The 18,912-nt window shown below is 48.9% G+C and overlaps 1 protein-coding gene across 3 annotated transcripts in view; it reads right to left on the bottom strand.

Annotated features, from left to right (window-relative positions):
- PCDH10 (protocadherin 10) overlaps positions 1 to 6,687 on the bottom strand; it is a 33,433-nt gene extending 26,746 nt beyond the window's left edge. For all 3 annotated transcript variants that reach the window (XM_069012077.1, XM_069012078.1, XM_069012079.1), the window contains exons 1-3: positions 4,025 to 6,687; positions 2,460 to 2,518; positions 1,802 to 1,908 (exon numbers count right to left, since the gene is read on the bottom strand). In XM_069012077.1, the coding sequence (XP_068868178.1) occupies positions 1,802 to 1,908; positions 2,460 to 2,518; positions 4,025 to 6,622 (2,764 nt within the window). In that variant the 5' untranslated portion in view covers positions 6,623 to 6,687. The remainder of the gene's footprint in view (positions 1 to 1,801; positions 1,909 to 2,459; positions 2,519 to 4,024) is intronic.
- Positions 6,688 to 18,912: the final 12,225 nt, after the last annotated feature.

Genomic DNA, 18,912 nt, shown 5'->3' with positions numbered 1-18,912 from the left:
CTTTGATAAAATAGAAATGAAGAAGAATTTACCCCACTAAGGATCAATGCCAAGTATGACAAGTATTCATAGTCTACTTTTAAAATGGAGGGAAAGAATAAAGAACAGAGGCACAACAATAACAGCACAGAATGCATCTAAAAGAAAATAGCTTTCAGTTGATGTGCAGCTATATGATTATATTCCCACCATCAGTCAAATCCAGCCCCTTCTGCAGATGTTTATTCTTTTCTCTCCTGTTTGGATATTATGGTTCATTATGTTGAGGGACTAAGCTGATTGAAATGTTCATGGAGATAACTGCTGCAGTAGAATGCGTAAAAGAGAAAAAAAAAAACAGGAATGCAGGGAGGGCAGGAGGAGAGGGAGCTTTTTATAACTCAGTAGCCCTGATTGCTGCATCAGAAACAGTGCAAAAGAAAGGCTGAGGGGAGACTAAATACATGGCTTTTTCGAACAATAATAAATCATATGCCATATATAGGCCAAAAATGAAAGAGGCTCTGTGTTCAGATGTAAACTTCTGGCAAGACCTGGTTTGTTGTCAGGTTCCCAGACACAAAATAGACACTCTGTTCACTTAGCATGAAGCCCTGCAAGAAGCAGAGAGCTCCAGAGACTCTTGGCTCTTCTCAAGTCTCATTAGGTCTGCATATTAATGACTTGCAGCAATAGAAAGAGGCCCTGTGGCAGCCTCCTCTTCCCCTGGTGCCTGGGTTTCCCATCGTTAAGGGCACAGTGGCTACAGCAGCAAGGAAGCAGGGGACATTAACAGAGCAGGCGGGTGAGGCAGCACTGCCCTGACAGTACTGGGTACCCTGCCTCGGTATCTTCTAAGGTGGGGGTCAGGGAAAAAAAAGGGACAACTGACAGTATTTTGTATGACACACTTGTAGCAAATCTTTATACATGACAGAGCACAAAGGAAATGAGGGGAAAGACAACACTGTATTGAACAAAGATGTACCAGACCTGTGGAGGCTGTAGTAGGAAAGAAAGCACAGCATTTGTAGCTAAAATGCAGTGTGAGGGTGAGCGTGAATTCTAATGCACAGGCTCTGAACAAATGTTCCTTTCAGAAGCAAACTGACAGTATGAGAACTAACACAGCAAGCCCTACATATGGGCATAACACTGCAATGTGTGTATCTTCCAAGTGATTCATAGTCTTTTAAAGCCTTTCTTTCCTCTATCAAGAAAATTTATTTAATAATACCTTATTAACATGGAGACCACTTGCACTATATGGTGCCTCAATTTGAATTAACAGACAATCCTCCAAAAATGCTAAGGTATTACACATTCAGAGCACCCAATGTGTCTCCACTGATCCGCGGCAAAAAAACTCTCACAGTCTGGCTGTCATTCAATCATTGGGCCCATTCTTTCCCTTGGGAACTCCCCCTTCACTTCCCATTGCCATGCCAGCTGAAGTGCCTACTAAACAAAATTGCTTAATGCTTTGAAATTCCCTAAATCTGCAGTAGGAAAAAATGTGCTATAAAATGTACCAACAACTTTGTCTTAATGTGCAGGAAGTTTTGCTACTGTGAATGATGCAGTATAACACATCCAATTCCCACTCCCAACCAAATAAATAAAATAAACTCTGCCCCATGACCAAAAGAGGTTCAAAATTGCCTCCTTGTCCAGGTAACTGTAGCAGCAAGCTGACTTAAACCCACACAATAAATATGCTCACCTTATTTACGCCTCTCTTGTATTATATTCCTATAAGTAACTGTTCCTTCTAGTCTCCCTACTTAAAGATCCACTATTTCCATTCTCTTATCAGACTTACCAGAGGATTGACCTCGATTAGTGGCATCATGATCACTGTCTCCTTGCTCACTGTCTCCATGACCACTGTCCTTAGAGCTTACTATGTCTGCTTCCTGGAATGCAGAACTAGACACAGAAACATCTTTACATTAGAATAAACATTAAAGAGGAACTCATAAAACATTCTTCCGCCATCACATGGCCAAACACGGTGCTGCATTCCCCCCCACTCCTGCCTGCTGCAGGGCTTCCACAGAGGCGCCCTGCCCACCATAAGCATAATGAGGAGTTTTCAGACCTTGGGAGCATGGCTGGAAGGGACAGGAAGGGTTATTAGTCCACCTGGGTTCCATGTACTCGGTAAAAGTAATTTGGTACCATTTACTTAAGCTGAATTTCAACTCAGTGAGACACTATTTTCTGGGACACCCTACAGAAGCATATTCATAAGTATTTGAAGCACATTTTAGACTAATAGAAGCTGAGATTTTGTTCTCTTTTCAGTCAATTTTGAAACCAGTTTAGAAAAGCCATAATTCAAACTCATTTAGTGCATCTACATACGTTTGACTTTCCACTGCTTTACTACTCTGTTACACTGGCAGTAAACACATTTCTGCACCCCATCAAGACTTGCTAAAGCATGCATGAGGAAACCAAGGCTATGGAGCTCCTACCTGTTTACTCGTCGGGGTCTGTCAACTAGATAACTGAGCTCAGCACGCTGATGTTTTGTCTAGGAAAAAAGAAAATATTGGGAAGTATTTTAACTCTTGATATTTCTGTAACCAGCAGCAGAAAAAAACACAAGGGAGCAGCTCACCATATTCACTATAAATGGTAATGCTTAGCTGCAAGCAGGCCTACAAAATCTGTTTCTAGAATGTAAGGGGGAAAAAAACAGCTCTTAGTCACACAGATGGGGAAGGCACGAGGGATTTTTTTCTGGAGTTTTTTAAGACAAGATTCTGACGTTTTCTCAGAGTGCACACTGTTGAGCATCACAAGAACTCCCACAAAATATTAGCATAACTATTTCTAGAGTTGTGGACTACTTAGATGGTACTGTTATAGTACCATAAGGAAAAAAAAATACATTGAGATACCCTCGAGTCATCAAAAAGGAAGCAGAAACCAAGAGTTTTACAGACATTTTGAGGAAAAGTCAGTATTAAAAATCAGTATTAGAAATTTCACTACAAAATGTAATGCTTTATAACATACCATTCAAACTACCTTTGTCAGACTGGACAATATTCAGGTCTCAGCATGTTAAGAGAGAATGTGAGGTTTTCACTAATGCACAGGCAGAGAGGGACTGAGAATATGTATGAGCTAACCCAGCACAAAATGATTAATGGGGGAGCAATATGGCATGATAAAAATTCTCTACACACCAGGTAACACAACATAAGCAACATTGCAGGAGACTTTAAGTCTCAGCACATAATTTTACAGAAACTTTCTGGCTGCTTTTCTTTGCAAGCTTTGGGGTTATAAAGACCCGTGCAGATAGAGTAAAGTAAAGTAAATTATTAAACCCTAATTCACAAATTAATTAAAGCTCCTACTAACTATAGTAGTTGTGACAGTCCCAAATGCGGTTTCCCCTAAAGCCTTCCTTGCACGTGCAAAGATTTCAGGAAGGAAAAAGACACCGGTTTGAAGTGTTGCTTCAGAACATCCTGTAATTACACCCCACGTCACTTCAGTCTTGTCAAGCGCAGAGATTCTGCAAAGAGCCGTAACCCCCCCCCACCCCGCCCCATCTCTCAACCCACAGGCGATCCACTCACACCTAACGCTGCCCCGGGGGTATCTCTGCGCCCCGATGCTGCCCAGACGGGGCCAGATTCCTTCAGAGGCACCGGAGTGGCGGAGGGGGAGGAGGGGGGCTCAGGGGGGACACACTTGGCTGCAACAGCTGCTAAGCCCGAGCGGGAGGGAGCCAGCGGGGTGTGTGTGTCTGTGTCTACCTCGCAATCCCCTCTGAGACTCCCGCCTGTCGCTAAAGCCTCCCGAAGAGGAGAGGGCAAAGAGGAGAGAGACAGCGCACGGATTAAAGAGGAAAAAAGGCGGACTGGGAATGCAAAACGCCTTTCCCACCGGGAGAGGAGGAGCGGGAGCTTGGAGAAGGATGTTTGGGGATGACTTGTGGATGAAGTCTCCCAGTGCGGGGGCTGGAGGGGGGGTGTGGGATGCCGGGGGGGGATGTGGGATGCCGGGGGGTGCCGGTCCTTACCTCGCTGGACAAAATGCTGCCGTTGGAGATGATGTCGGGCTGCTGGTCGGCGTAGCCGGTGACGATGGCCCCACAGGGGTTGTGCTCGGCGTCGGTGCTGCGAGAGGGGCTGCAGGGCTTGAGGAACATCAGGTCGGTCTTGGCGGACTCGGGGGTGAGGCAGACTTGGTAGCAGTAGTTCTGGTTGTGGTGGTGGGAGCCGAAGCTTCCCGACTCCTCCACCGGGACCTGCGCCGGGTTGCTCGGCACGTTGGAGCTCTGCACCAGCATGATGTCCGACTTGCTGAGCTTCTTCTTGCGGGCCCGCGCCTGCCGGCTGCAGCAGGGGCAGCAGCAGCAGCAGCCCAGGCAGCAGTCGCTGGCCAGGCAGGTGTAGATATTGAGCTTCTTCTCCTTCTGGCAGCGCACGGCCAGGACGATCATGGCCAGCAGAAAGATGAAGGAGACGGAGCCCAGGGCGATGATGAGGATGAGGGTGAGGTCAAGCGAGTTATCCCCCCCGGAGCGGCTGGGGCGATGCTCGCCGGAGCCGCCGCCGCCGCCCCCCGCGCCCGTGCCCGCGGCCGGGCCACCGCCGCCGCCGGACCGCTCGCCCGCGCCGTCCACCAGCACCACCTGGACGGCGGCGGTGGAGGAGAGCGGCGGCTGCCCGTGGTCGCGCACCTCGATGACCAGCTCGTAGGGGCGCTGCGGGTCGCGCTTGGCCGGCACCCTGCGGGCCGTCCGGAGCTCCCCGGAGCGCCAGTCCATGCGGAACAGCCCGGCCTCGTTGCCCCGCGCGATGCTGTAGGTGAGGCGGGCGTTCTCCCCGTCGTCGGCGTCCACCGCCGCCACCCGGCTCACCAGGTATCCCGGCTCGGCGCCGCGGGGCAGCGCCTCCCGCGCCGGGGTGCCATTGCGGCCGGGCAGGGGGCTGACGATGGCGGGGGCGTTGTCGTTCTGGTCCACCACTATGATGTGGACGGTGGCGTTGCCGGCCAGCGGCTGCGGCTCCTCGCCCGCGTCGCGGGCCTCTACCTGGAAGCTGAACTCCTTGAGCTGCTCGTAGTCGAAGGAGCGGAGGGCGTAGAGAAACCCGTTCTCGGAGTTGATGGAGACGTAGGTGAAGACGGACATGCCCTGGATCTGGGTCTCCAGGATGGAGTAGGCGAGGTGGGCGTTAGCACCCTGGTCGCGATCGGTGGCGCTGACGGCGTAGATGTAGGCGCCGGGCACGTTGTTCTCGCTCACGTACACCTGGTACACGGGCTGGCTGAAGCGCGGCGCGTTGTCGTTCACGTCGCTCACCCGCACCTGGATGGACTTGCTGGTGCTGAGCGGCGGCTCGCCGTGGTCGCGGGCCACCACGGTGAGCGTGTAAGCGTCGCCGCCCGGCTGCTCGCGGTCCAGCGGCCCCTCGGTGACAATAGTGTAGTAGTTCTTGAAGGAGCTCTTGAGGCGGAAGGGCGCGTCGCCCTGCAGCAGCTCGCACTGCACCTGCCCGTTCTCCTCCGAGTCGCGGTCCGAGACGCTGAAAAGGGCTACCACGGTGCCCGGCGCCGCCGCCTCGCTCACCGCCTCCTTGACGGTGGAGAAGCTGATCTCGGGCGCGTTGTCGTTGGCGTCCAGCACCCGTACCAGCACCTTGCAGTGGGCCGGCACGGCGTTGGGCCCCAGGTCCTTGGCTTGGACGTACACCTGGTACACGCTGCTCTCCTCGTAGTCCAGCTCGCCGCTCACCTCCAGCCGCCCGGTGCGCGGCGCGATGCCGAAGAGCTCCCGGGCGCGGGCCGAGATGTGGCTGCTGAAGGAGTAGATGATCTCGCCGTTCTGCCCCTCGTCGGGGTCCGTGGCGTTGAGCTGCAGCACCAGGGTGCCCGGCGGCGAGTTCTCCGGCAGCGACACGGTGTAGACGGGCTGCTCGAAGGCGGGGACGTTGTCGTTGGAGTCCAGCACCCTGACGGTGAGCAGGGCGGTGCCGGTGCGCTGCTGGGGCTGCCCGCCGTCCACCGCCGTCAGCACGTAGCGGTGCACCGCCTGCTGCTCCCGGTCCAGCGGCTGGTCCAGCACCAGCTCGGCGAAGCGGTTCCCGTCCCCCTGCGTCTGCACGTCGAGGGAGAAGTAGCTATTGGGGGTGATCTCGTAGGTGCGCAGGGAGTTGGTGCCCACGTCGGGGTCGAAGGCGCTCTCCAGCGGGAAGCGGGTGCCCGGCGTGGCGCTCTCCGAGATCTCCACGGTGAGGTCGGGCTCCGGAAAGGAGGGCGGGTTGTCGTTGATGTCCAGCACCTCGATCTCCACCCGGAACAGCTCGAGGGGGTTCTCCAGGAAGACCTCCAGGTGCAGAAGGCAGGAGGGGCTCTGCTTGCAGATCTGCTCCCGGTCGATCTTCTCGTTCACGTAGAGTACCCCGGTTTCTAGGTTAAGCTCCAGGTAAGGGCTGCGGGAGTTGGGCGCCGTCTGGAAGCGCCGAGCGGAAAGTTTTGTAATGTCCAAGCCCAGGTCCTCGGCGATATTCCCCACGAACGTGCCATGCTCCTGCTCTTCCTGCACCGTGTAATGGAGCTGGCAAAAGGCCCCCTCCACCATCCAGAGCAAGGCAAAGAGGAATAGCACAATCATCTCCAAACGGGGAAAGAGATTCCCCCCTCCCCGACACCACCTCTGCCTCCTTTTCCAAGACACCACCACCTCCTCCTCCGAAAATACACACTACAGTGTGTGTGTATGCGTCTGTGTGTGTCTGTGTGTGCGCGCGCGCGCGTGTCCGCGCCTGCAAGCGTGTGGAGAGAGAGAGAGGGATCGGGGGAGGGGGGGGAGAGGTTGGTTTGGGGGGGTAGGGGGAGTGCTGAATACTATTTCTTCTGATTCATGTTAAGATTTTTTTTCTCCCCCATCTCCCTTCCTTTTTGTTACGGGTATTATTGTTTCACACGCTGACCAAATGAAGAAGACAGGCGTCCCCACTTCATCTGTGATCTTCGAAATATATGGCCAACTAAAATAGCTATTAGCCAGCTGTAGCTAGAGACACACAGTAGCCCTCTTTTATTTATTCCAAGAGTCTTGGCACTGCACCGCGGCAGCAGCAGTGGCGGCGGAGACAGCAGCAGCAGCAAATCCCAAGGAGGAAATTTTTGTATTTCAAGATTGTCCTCGGTTTTTCTTCCTGGTGGGAGTTGGAGGGTAGATGCTGCTGGAACAGCCGGTGGACATGCCCTCTTTGGATGCAAGAAAAAGGCAGAAAACCGCGAAATTAAAAAAAAAAAAAAATTACCCGCAAAAAGATTTCATATCATAAAAAAAAAAAAAAGGCAGAGAGCAGTTTTACTACCCAAAACTTTCATTCCCTGATGTCCCTGGGATTTCCTCTTTTTTTTTTTTATTTAAAGATTTTAGATTTTTCTCTCTTCTATTAAAGGTCTTTCATTTTCTTCTTTTATTGCTATTAGTATGTTCATCATCATCATTCTGCTTTTACGGCGGTGCCGATCGAGGTGGGGTTTTTTTCTCCTCTCTTGCTGCTTTCGCGTTTAGCCCCTGTGTCTGGTCTGTGCCGCTGCCGCCGCCACCGCTGCTGCTGCTGCTGCTGGGCTCCCGTCCCGGCTCCGCTCCCGGCCCGGCTCCTCTGATCTCTGCCGGCAGTTTCTGAGCGGGCAGCGCTCGGCTGCGCTGTTTTTGCGCAGCGCCCGGCTCCTGCCAACCAATCGGCGGCCAGCACCGCCCTCGGGGGCGGCGTCCCATTGGCCGCGTTGCGCGTCAAGTGCGCTGCGTCACAGCCGAGCCGCGCGCGAGCGGGCTAGGCGGGCGAGCGGGCTAGGCGGGCGGGCAAAGCGCGCGCCGCGCGTCTCAGCGCGCGGTTCCCGCGGAGCGCCCGGGGATCCCTGCCCCGCTCCCGGAGTGAGTCCCTGCCCCGCTCCCTGAGTCCCTGCCCCGCTCCCTGAGTCCTTGCCTGCTCCCCCGCGCGAGGCGATGGCTCCCCCGCCACGGAAGATCGCCGCTCGTCCCTGGCGCATGCACCCGGGTAAACGTCAACAGCCTCGCTCCTTGGAGAGGGGAGTTTCCACCCAGCCGCCACCAACTTTCCTTTCCAGTAACGCTTTTAGAAAAAGCGTAAACAAAGGGGAAACTTGGGATTATTATTGTTGTTCCTTCCCCCTTTCCCCGCCCCACGGGCTGCCGTAGCTAATTGGTGTGTTCCACAGTGGAGAGAGTACAACTTTCCGTCATTCATCCGTGCAGTGTTTCCAGCTCCGGCCAATTGAAAGTATCACGAGCCTGAGCCAGTATTTTCCTATTTCCATTTTGGAATTTCCACTAGTGTAACAGGAGACCGTTACATACGATGGAAGAGGAAAAACGAGGAACACTGTCTGTCACTGGGTAGTCGGGGGGGTGGGGGGCATCCCTGGAGGGGGGGTCTGTAAGGGAGGAGCAGAGGAATCCAAGGGAAACGCTCTGGTACCGGCTGTCGATGCTGGCTGAGAGATCCACGCCCGTAAGGCTACCAAATGAATAAGAGTAAAAAGAATTAAATACTTGTAATTCTTGTGGTTATGTTTGTTCCTCCCCCCCCCCCCCCCCGAAATGTTACTGTTTTTGAAGAGCAGCACGAAGCAGGGACGTGCAGCTCCTGCTCAAACCCCATTTCTAATCCATCAGTGAGCAGCGGCTCCGTCCACACATCTCAATGAACTAAAGGCGCGTTTTTCCTGCGGAAACGCAGGAATCCACATTAGGATGGCGAGGCCCTGGCACAGGTTGCCCGGAGAAGCGGTGGCTGCCCCATCCCTGGCAGTGTCCAAGGCCAGGCTGGACGGGGCTTGGAGCAACGCGGTCTAGTGGAAGATGTCTCTGCCCATGGCAGGGGGAATTGGAACCAGATGCTCTTCAAGGTCCCTTCCAATCCCGACCATTCTGCGCTGTCCAAGGCCGGGCTCCCCCCGCGGGCTCCACCGCCCGGAGCCGCGGGCGCGCCCCCGCCCCGCCCCTCCCCCGGCCCGGCCGCTCTCGCGGGCGGCGCGCGCCCCCCAGCGCCCACAGCGCCGCACTGCGCCCGGCAGCGCCTCCGCCCCGCGGGGGACACAGCGCGGCTCCGCACCGCGCCGGGACCCGCGCCCGCTGCCTCCCCTGGCCGCCCTGCCTCCCCTGGCCGCACGGCCCCGCGCCCTCCCGCAGCCCTCCCGTGGCCGGCTGTGCGGCTGCGGCAGGCGGTACTGCCTCGCCGCGGGAGGGGGGCACAGGGAAGCGGCAGCCAGCGCGGCGGGTGGGGAGATGCCCCTTCTCCCCCAAATCGAATCCTGTCCTCCCCTTCAGAGTGGCCCCCTACCCACTACTGGGCTCTGTGACAGCGCGGGGCACAGTCGGCGGGGCGATTCCGGTGGGTGTTTTCCAGAAAAATTGAAAAATTTCGTCAGAATCCCCCGACTACTCCCGCTGCCCGTTGGATGTGGACGGGGGCCTCGCTGCTTTCCCCTTCCATGCAGAAGCGCCGCCGCTCACCTGCCCGTCCGCTGCCGCCAGCTCCAGGCGCGGACAGCGGAGATCGTGCCTCTCCTGCCTGGGGGACCGGTGGATGCCCACAGGGAAGCCGCCGCTGCCCGGCACTGAACGCGAACCGGGGCAGCCCGGCTCTAGTCCTTCTCTCCCCGCCGCCGGAGCCCCCGGAACGGCCACCTCTCCTGCCTTCGAGGAACGCGGGCGGCCCGGGCGCAGCGGGCGAAACCCGGGAGACCGAGCCCGCCCGTGCCCGTGTCCGTGTCCGTGCCCGCGTCCGTGCTCGCCTCCGCGGGCCGGAGGAAGCCCCGGAGGTACGGGGTGGGGGAGACACATCCCCGGGCTCGGGGCGCTCCCCACGGGCGCTCGAGGCGCGACACCCACGCGAGGCTTCTGCAGAGATGGCGTGATCCGGGGGGCAGCAGCCACGCGGGAACATACACATATTTATATCCATACACGTGTATAGGCGCGGGGGCAGCCGCCTCCCGCCCTCCCCGCGGCGCCCGGCGGGGGCGCGCAGCCCGGGGATCCGATCTGCCCCCGCGATTCCAAGCGCAGCCGGGTCTCCATTTTGGGTCTCCGAGCAGTGCCTGGGAAGCGGCAGGGATCCGCGGCCGCCCTCCCGCTAATGCCGAGTGACAAATCGCACTTAGGCAATACATGAACGAGAAAATGATTTATGGATTTTCACGACGGTCTGAGCCGGTGAAGGCGACATGAATTATCCATCCTAATGTGCAATATATCATTTTCTAATAACACTGGGTTGGCCCTAACGCTGTGCGCTGCTCCTTTCGATAGCAGGTATCGATTCGGCACAGTCCGAGCGCTGGCTTTTCACCGGACACGTACCTCCTGCAGCACCAGCTGAGATCTGTGTATTTACCTCTTCCTAAAGCCCAGGGCTATGGACAGACCCCTGACACTGTGGCCTTTAGGTTTTCCATCTGTCATCATTTAATTTGGCAATTCCTTTGCCGAATGAAGACTAATCTTTCATATCACTGCATTTCACTCTGTGCTGTGATTTGGAGATGGAAAGAGAAGATGCCAGGTTTATAAATCCTCCATGCTGACGGGGATGGCACCTGGGTAAGTACAACCTTTCCCCCCTGCCAAAACCCTCCTTGGCACCCCAAGTACAACGGGGCACTTTCTAACAAGGAGAACAGATGCTAAATGCTCCTGCTCACACAGAACTTCCTTGGCACCTCCATTTACCAAATTTCACAGATTATTTTAAAGATAAAATTTTTGCATTTAACTCATACACAGTAGGAGAGTGAATCATCAACACACAAAACTGAATGCATGTGCATAAGAGGGGGAAGAGCTGCCAGCTCTGGAGGGTGCTCAGTCCCAGGTCCAGCCTGTGCTAGTACCCCAAGGCCAGGGCATCCCCTCTCCCCCATACAGGTTCCTTTGCCTTTCATCACAGAGTTGCACTGAAGTCACAGTGACATAAGCTATGAACAATCCCAATTATTTATCTAGATGGCTCCAAGTCTAAAATATGAGTTTCACATAAATAAGATGAACAAATCCTGGCCTTCCATGAAACAGTATAAAACAGAGATGGGGAAGATGGAGGTAAAGGATTAATACATTCACTTGGGCTTTGGGGTTAGATAAGTGATTACTGGGGAAGAGGTGAGGAAATGCTTCATTTCTCATTAGCTAAATGTAGTGTTTCCATTGCTCAGACACAAAAGGAGTCACACGAATAAGGAAACATCCAAATACTGTGCTCTGGAATAAAAAATCACTATCCTAACCCGCACAATCATATTTTAGGGTGTAGAAAGCTAATCCCTATTGTTTAGTTGAGTCACCAAAATTATCTTCTGGTTCTATTTTAGGTATCAGTCTTAGTTTCAGTCTGAGGAACATTGTCGCCTCTTTACTGTCTGGGTGTTAAAAACACATCGAGAATTGGCTTCCCTTGTCCCTCAAAGCTCCTAGATTGTCATTCCCTGTTGTAATATTAATTATCTCGGTTAAAAAAAAATAACAAAACCCACCCAGGTTCTCCATCAAGAAAATAACAGCTCATGGTGCAGGAAAGACTACTGGAATCAATGATGGGATTAGGATTGTAAATAAGAAGCAAAAGATATCATGGTTAGAAAAAGCCTGCTGCCTAAGAGGAAGATGTATATGTATTACTGATGGGGCCATAGGACAAAATCCTGCTTCAAAGCTAAGTCGATACAGAACAATTTCACAAATGAACTAAGAGGCCCGATTAAGGTTATTTGTATCAGAGGGGAAGGTTCACTGCCACCACTCCCTCAATGGATTTCTCTCTTAATTGCCAACGAGGAGACAAAACAGGAAGGCTAGACAATTTGGCTAATCAATAAAAAAAGTCTGTCTTCACGTTTGCCTGAGGAGCACTCCATATGTCAGATCGATGTGGAAGCCACCAAAGTTCTTGCAGAGGTCACCAGTGATTAAGACATTTTCTGATGGCTTTTAAACAACCTGGGAGACAAGCATCTGCCACAAGTTTGAAGATGTAAGCAGAACTAGAGATACGATGTTAATCATCCCTTTCACACCTATGGGAGTGCTCCTGGTGATAAAAACATCTCGTTGTATTTATGACCTTAGACGGCTGTTTTAATAAGCGACGATAAAATATGACTTCATTACATGCTCTGTACTCCACCAGTGATCAGATATGATGGAGTGTCTCCAGAAGGTGCCAGGAGCCTAAAACAGAATTACAGTGAATGCATCCTGTAGGAGTTTCTTAAGGCCAACTTCTGCCTCCTTTTCTTCACCCCCAAACATTCAATACACATTTCAGGGAGACTACTCAAGCAGCAAGAAGCTGTTCAGTGTGAAACAGTAGACTGGTACAGTCTACTGCTATTATCCCACCTTCTCCAGCTTTCAGAGTCTATCATAATGTTTATCAAAAAAAAAGAAAAAAGAAAATCCCTTGTGATTTTAGCTGATTCAAGTCTGCACTGAAATAAATAGAAGAAAACTATTTTTTCCACAGTTAAGCTCTGAACATTTTCTATCAGTCAGGCCTTTTACAGTGTCCAGATCAGAGCAGCCAAGGTCCTGGTCACTTCAAAACAGTTGTTTCTGTATGTGTGGCTTTACACTAACATTTGGCCTGATTCCTATAAGCTTGTCTCATGTCCCATTACTATTAATGTAACAATTAGTAACAAATCTGACAATCTTTAAGTTCACTTTTATTGTCGTGCTGCAGATACATTATAAACAAGTGAAAATGACTTTATACAAGGTGATCAGTCAAAAATACTGATTTTACCTGTTTACTTGGAGACAAGAGGTGACATATATATCTAACATCATGGAAGATATTTCTTAACAAAAGACTCTTCAATAAGGCAAATTACTTATCATCTAGCTAGAATTTTCAGAAAGATAGTTTACTCCATAGAAAGAAGCCTGATACTGAATCAGATGAAAAGCAAAATATGATTACATTGATCAGGACAGGCATCATTAAGACACTATTTTCTCTATAAATTTATTTCTTTATGGTATGGCTCAATCAGCTGCACCCATTTCTTTGAACTTCATCAAAATACAGTTGACCTGTATCTGAATTCAACCAGTGCTGCTAAGCTTGAATGATTACCAGAGCAAATGAGGGCAAAACTACAGTGGAAAACTCCAGTTGTTTGAGACTCTGTTAAGCTTCTTATAATACACTCAAAGCCATAGGTAGATGTAGTTGCTCATGATAAAGAAAATTGCAGTGTTGATTTTCTTTTCAACAGCAAGTTCAAACCTTGAACTAAGGCACCATTTGTTTTCAGGTTCAGCTTGAAAGCAGTAGTTCAAATATAAAACTTCTATTCTTAGACATAATAGTCTATGTCTAGTGCTTGACAGAATAAATACAAAAAAGCCCTAAACTCTAGATTGTTTGCCCAGAAGAATTTGCATTCTTGGGCCTCAGTGTTCCATGTATATATAATTTCCAGCATAATTCTATCATCTGAGTCATCGTGCCAACTACGCAGCAGATAACAATAGCACCAACTAGGAAGGAAAATGAAAAAGATGGCAAAAGAGATGTTATAATTATGCCATCACTTAGGAAGAGTGCGCACATCTGTATTTTTTTTTACCTATTCTAGGTGGAGCTACTTTCACTACCAGTAGTCAAGACTGTATTTTTTGAATCTTCCCTTGGTAAGATCCTGTCCTCAGGTGCTTGCTTTTTCTGCTAAAACTGCATAGCCTTACCCACCTCAGTTTCAGTATTGAGGAGGTTCCAGTTGGAAAGCAGTTTAGTCACTTATGAGGCAATGATCACTTTTTTTTGTCTGTGCTAAAAAAATTGCAATATTCAATTCAAAATCTTACCACCTCCACATTTTGGAATAGTGACTTTAGCAGATGGAGGTCTCAGGAGTACTTGTTGCCGTTCTCAGGAAGATACACCAAAGGGATTAAGTCCTCGGAACTTCTTCCACAGAAGCTGTTCCTTGAAACTCTTCCTCACTCTCAGAAATTTATAAGTTGGTCTTTGAAAAGTCTGTGCTAGACACCTCCTCTCACAAGTGCTTAGTGGCTGGACTACATGACAGAAACTGTGCAAGTTCATATGTTCCATGCAATTCCTGTGGAGGATGAACAGAGTTTTTCTCAGAATAATTATTTTCAGGGTTCTTCAGGCCCCTCTGTAGACCTGAATGTAGATCCGAAGCGTGTGCACACTTATCCATACACTTGCTACTCTGAATGGTGGTAAGGAAGCAGGAGAAAGTGGAAAAGGAAAAGCATCTGTATAGAACAACATCGAATAGCAGAAAAAGGTGGTCACAATTACTAAAGGATAGGGAAATGGCTATAAAAGTATAACTGCAGCAAAACAAATGGTAAGAAAGAAAAATTAAAAAAAAAAAAAAACCAAAACCAAAACCAAAACATTTAGACTTGAAGGCAAAACCAATCAGGCTATAACCACAAAGCTAAATCCCCTATCAGGCTTTTCAGAAGCTTCCTAAGTTCCTGGAGCCTAACAACAAAACTTAGTTTCCTTTCGCCTTTTATTAGCAGGCTTTACATATGCATATGGAAAAGCTCCTGACTGTGAGCTGTTCTCAATTAGGTGAAGTAGGAGTATGTGCTGTAGATTTCAGTGGTCCACACTCTATTCATTATGCAAGTTGGGGACTGGTGTTGCTACAATTACAGTTTTTCAATTAAAACTCAAACCAGAAGATTGTTTCCCTCACCAGAAGTTGGTGCAGCAGTGGGATCTCCAGAGGCTGAGCCAGCCCAGCTGCTGCTACCTCACGGAGCTGCAAGGTTGCTCGGATCAGCAGGATGTCACAGCTACAGGGCACAGGGACAATACACCTCACTCAGCAAAACTATGGAAACATGATTAGCAAAGTATGCGAGTTGCATAAGCAGACTTAAGAAATGTTGGATTTCAAAGTTCCTGATGTTGTTGCTTCTAGTGAGCCTGTAAATCGTGGTGATCTGTTACTAAAAGATCTGTCTCTGCTGCCTGTCAGTCCTGCAGTTTGTGTGTTGGAATGAGGCACTCAAAAGGTACCCCATTTTTATTCCGGGACAAGATGTTTCCCAAGAAAGCTTTTGTTGTTTGATCAGAGCACACCATGAGCAGTGGTGGTGATGCTGAATCCGAGCTGGTTCATACCTGCAGCACTTTGGCTTCTGTTACAGTATACAGTGCAGAAAGAAGGGAAGGAAAGATCCTGTAGCTAAGGATGTTGAATACCCTGTGCCATTGTGTGTTAACACATGTAACAAATGCCCCGGTTTCGTGGTTTGAAGAAAGGCTGTAACAGTGTTGCCAAATGTATTTTGTCATGAATGGATGAATACTTGCGAAGCACTTGGGTGTGGTGAGAAGAGCTCCGGAGGTGATTATGATTTTAGAGGAAGTGGAGGGTTGGCACAATATGCTCTGAAGAAGTCTGCAGCCACATGTGACTGTCTCCTCACATGCCCACAACAAGCTGCTGAATCACACCTGCTTCCTTAATGCTGGTGTTTTCTCATTTTGCAGGCTTTACTATGCAAATCTTTTTGAAGTAACACAAGCATAATACAATCATATGCATATGCTTACATGTAATTACATGAACCTTGATGCTGAGCTTGGAGAGAAATGATAGTTCTGCAAGATGTGCAAGTGGGGGGCGAGGGGAATGCAGCCGCAACCAAGTTCAGCAGGAGCAATGGCCAATACAAATCCGATCCTCCCTCTAGCGAGAGTCTTTTAATTCAATGCGCTTCTAAGCTCTCGGGAGAGGCTGATCCACTCAGCCACTCGCGACAGTAAAACGTTACCCCCATGACTGGCAGGGTCACCCTGCTCAGCACAGAGCTGGATGGCCTCCGTGGCTGCTCCTCCCGACTGCCAAGGACCCGTGCAGGGCACGGCTGCCGCGGGGAGAGAGAGCGTCATTCCCCAAGAGCAGCCCTTTGCGCTCACGGAAAGCTGCGAGCTGCAGCAGCTGCTGCTTAAGAACGAATGGTCCGGCAAATCCTGCAGCTGTGGGAGGGAGCAGCTGGATTGCAAACAAGCCATGTAATGTCCACGCAAAAAGAGGAGCTGTGTCTATTACAAATAAAAGTAGCCATGCAGCGTGCTGTCGTGCAGTTATCTGCACTGCTGTGCAGTCATGAGGGGAGTGTCTGTCTCCAGAAGGCAGAGAGCTGACTTAAAGAAGTGATCAGTTGGGAAAAATATCACATGGGCGCTGTGAAAACTCTATGTGAGCTAAACACGAAAGTAAAGAGATTTGCAGGAAAGGGAGGGAAAAGGAAGTGAAGACAGGAAGGACTCAAGTTGTGGGAAGTGTTAAATAGAGGAATGAGCCATGTAAATGTGATTTAGGGTAGAGTGGGAAGATGTCAGAAATGTTGTAGGAAGGCTTGGATTTTCTTAGCTCTGAAAAGCATTTGAGAGTTTTCTGGCTTTCAGTGCTTCTCATAGATTTCCCTGTAATTGGGGGAAAATTGGTGAAGGTGGATCATTGCTTTCTGTAAAAGGCAGTGTCAAGAGCAGAGTGGGAATATTTTGGAAGAACTCACTGCTATTACTGGTTGTGCTCTACTACTGGCTTTAACTGGAAAAGCTTCTGCTAGAAGAGTGTATTAGGAAGTTGTCTGCAGCTTTCCCTTGCTGCTGTAATGCTGGGCCATAGGGATATGGGAAGCACTTTTGTGTGTTTTCACCATTCTGTAGTTTCTAAGAATCTGGAGCTGATCAGGAAAAGAGGTTATAACATTCAGTTTTCTGGAAAGAAAGGATATAGACATTTGACCCTTTGCCGTATTTTGCTCAGTACAGAAAGGAACAAAAGGACAATTAGGAAGGAAGAAATAGCCTTTACGACATGACCAAAGTGCTGATAAATAGCTTCAGAAATGCAGTTCTTATTGCAAGCCAAGACAGAAAATCCAAATAATAGTTGCATGCATTGATTTAACAATGTAACTGTAGGCTTACAGGACAGTATTGAAGAATATTAATGGAAAATCCTTGACCAGAATTCAGAAAATTATAGCATCATCAGAATTCCTTTATCTACAGAACTGTAATATATAAAACTGTAAATTTTAATGTCCTGTTTTAGAATTTTCAGCTGGTAATAAACAACCACCTTGTGTTGTGGTCTCTGTGGGAAGAGGGAGAACAATACCAGATTGGCACTCTAATCTGAGAAATCACAAAAAATGGGTCTAGGAAAAAAAATGTATATAACTGTATTTTTTTTTCCTGCAAAAATGAGCTTTCTGGGTAATAAAGTGATATTGCAAATTTCTAGAGGTGATTGCTGTAATAAAACGGTTTCCAGAGCTTATGTGCTTTTAGGGAATGGCAGAAATTGTTGTTTGATGTAGTACCAACATTAGAAGACAGGACTGTGCTCTTGCTTTGCTAGTGGTGGTGACTTGGAAGAACTGCTTTCCTTTTCCATGCCCAGTCATTATATGTGTGTAATGGGCATAATATTTCTCCCCTATGAAAAAAGTGAATTAGGGCCATGAGACAGACGATTCCATACAGGAATTGGACTTCATCATGGCACATGAGCCTAATCTGAGAAGGTTTCTCTTTAAACCTGCCTACTGAAATGAGATAGAAGCAGAAATGTGTGTTTTGGGCATCCTAACAGAAGAAATTTGGGAGATTTTTGTAGTAACTTGGTGTGGTTTGGCAGTATGAAAATGCAGTGTTAGAGCATTCTAGAGCTGCATCAAAAATGCTGTGGCCATGCCAAAATGCAGCCTGGTATATTTGGCTTATTCAAATGTCTTCAGAATACAGAAAGAAGTTAATTTTGTAGTGGCAGTTGTACTGCTTGTCCCCTGGATGCTGGATTGTAGCTGTCATCTGCCTTGAGGTGGAAGATGTCAGTAGATGTTCCATATTGCTTGATTTGTCTAATCTGCTTGGATGGGGACTGTTTGATAATCTGGAACCTGATGCAGCTTGTCCAGTTTGTTATTGCTGGGTGATGAGATAGCATGTCTCTGATCTATCTATTCATGTATAGAAGATGCTAATCATACCTTAGCAATCTAAGAAGCCTAGCATAAATTTATTAAAATACTTGTGAAATTAGAATAGAGGTTTCCTTTGTACCATTTGGTTGCCAAGTGTGGCATTCGGCAATAATGGCTTTCAATCTGTGAGAATGGTAAAACAAAATGTATGAAGTGGTTTAACCTTTTTGGCTATGAAAGCATTGTGACTTTGGCATCTGTTCTAGTCCCACTTAAATCACTGGAGTTTTTGTCACAGTTTTGGGGTTTTTGTTTTGTTTTGTTTTGTTTTGTTTTTATCTTGGGCTGTTATGAGCTCCTGGTTGTAGCCACGGCTTTGTTTGTCCTACAAATCTGTGTGTGTTTGTCAGCCAGTTGACAACTGTTCTTTGATCATATTCTTTTGGGTTTTGTTTTTCTTTTTTCTCTTACAGGGACAATAAAAATGTATTTTCTCTGGAACTCAATGCAAAACAATAGAAGCCTTGCCTGAAATTAGGAATGATCAGTACCCAACCAGCACAAATTTTAGTTAAAATGTTCTGGAATCATGTTCCTTGTTTTTATAATTTGATGCTATATTCATTTTTTGGCCTTGCTCTACAGTATAGGTACATGACCACACACACATGTGTACAAGTGGGAATAAAACTCTTAGTTACAAAAGTCTGGTCTTGCATTTTATGAACATTTGAAATGATGATAAAAAGCCTGTAGGTAATTGGGACATGGACAAAAGGCAGAACCGGGACTCTGGAACCAGCAATACAGACAGCATTTTCTGGAAAGAAAAAGTGTGTCCCACTCTCACCCCAATTTTTGGCAAATAATTTTTATTTCATCATGAAACTTGTTTCAGGGATAAAATAGTAGTTATTTTCACTGTG

Source organism: Aphelocoma coerulescens, chromosome 4, assembly GCF_041296385.1.
Source record: "Aphelocoma coerulescens isolate FSJ_1873_10779 chromosome 4, UR_Acoe_1.0, whole genome shotgun sequence".
In the NCBI taxonomy this organism is placed as follows: Eukaryota; Metazoa; Chordata; class Aves; order Passeriformes; family Corvidae; genus Aphelocoma; species Aphelocoma coerulescens.
The sequence above is the reverse complement of the archived record's forward strand: the minus strand, read 5'-3'. Positions and strand labels throughout refer to the sequence as shown.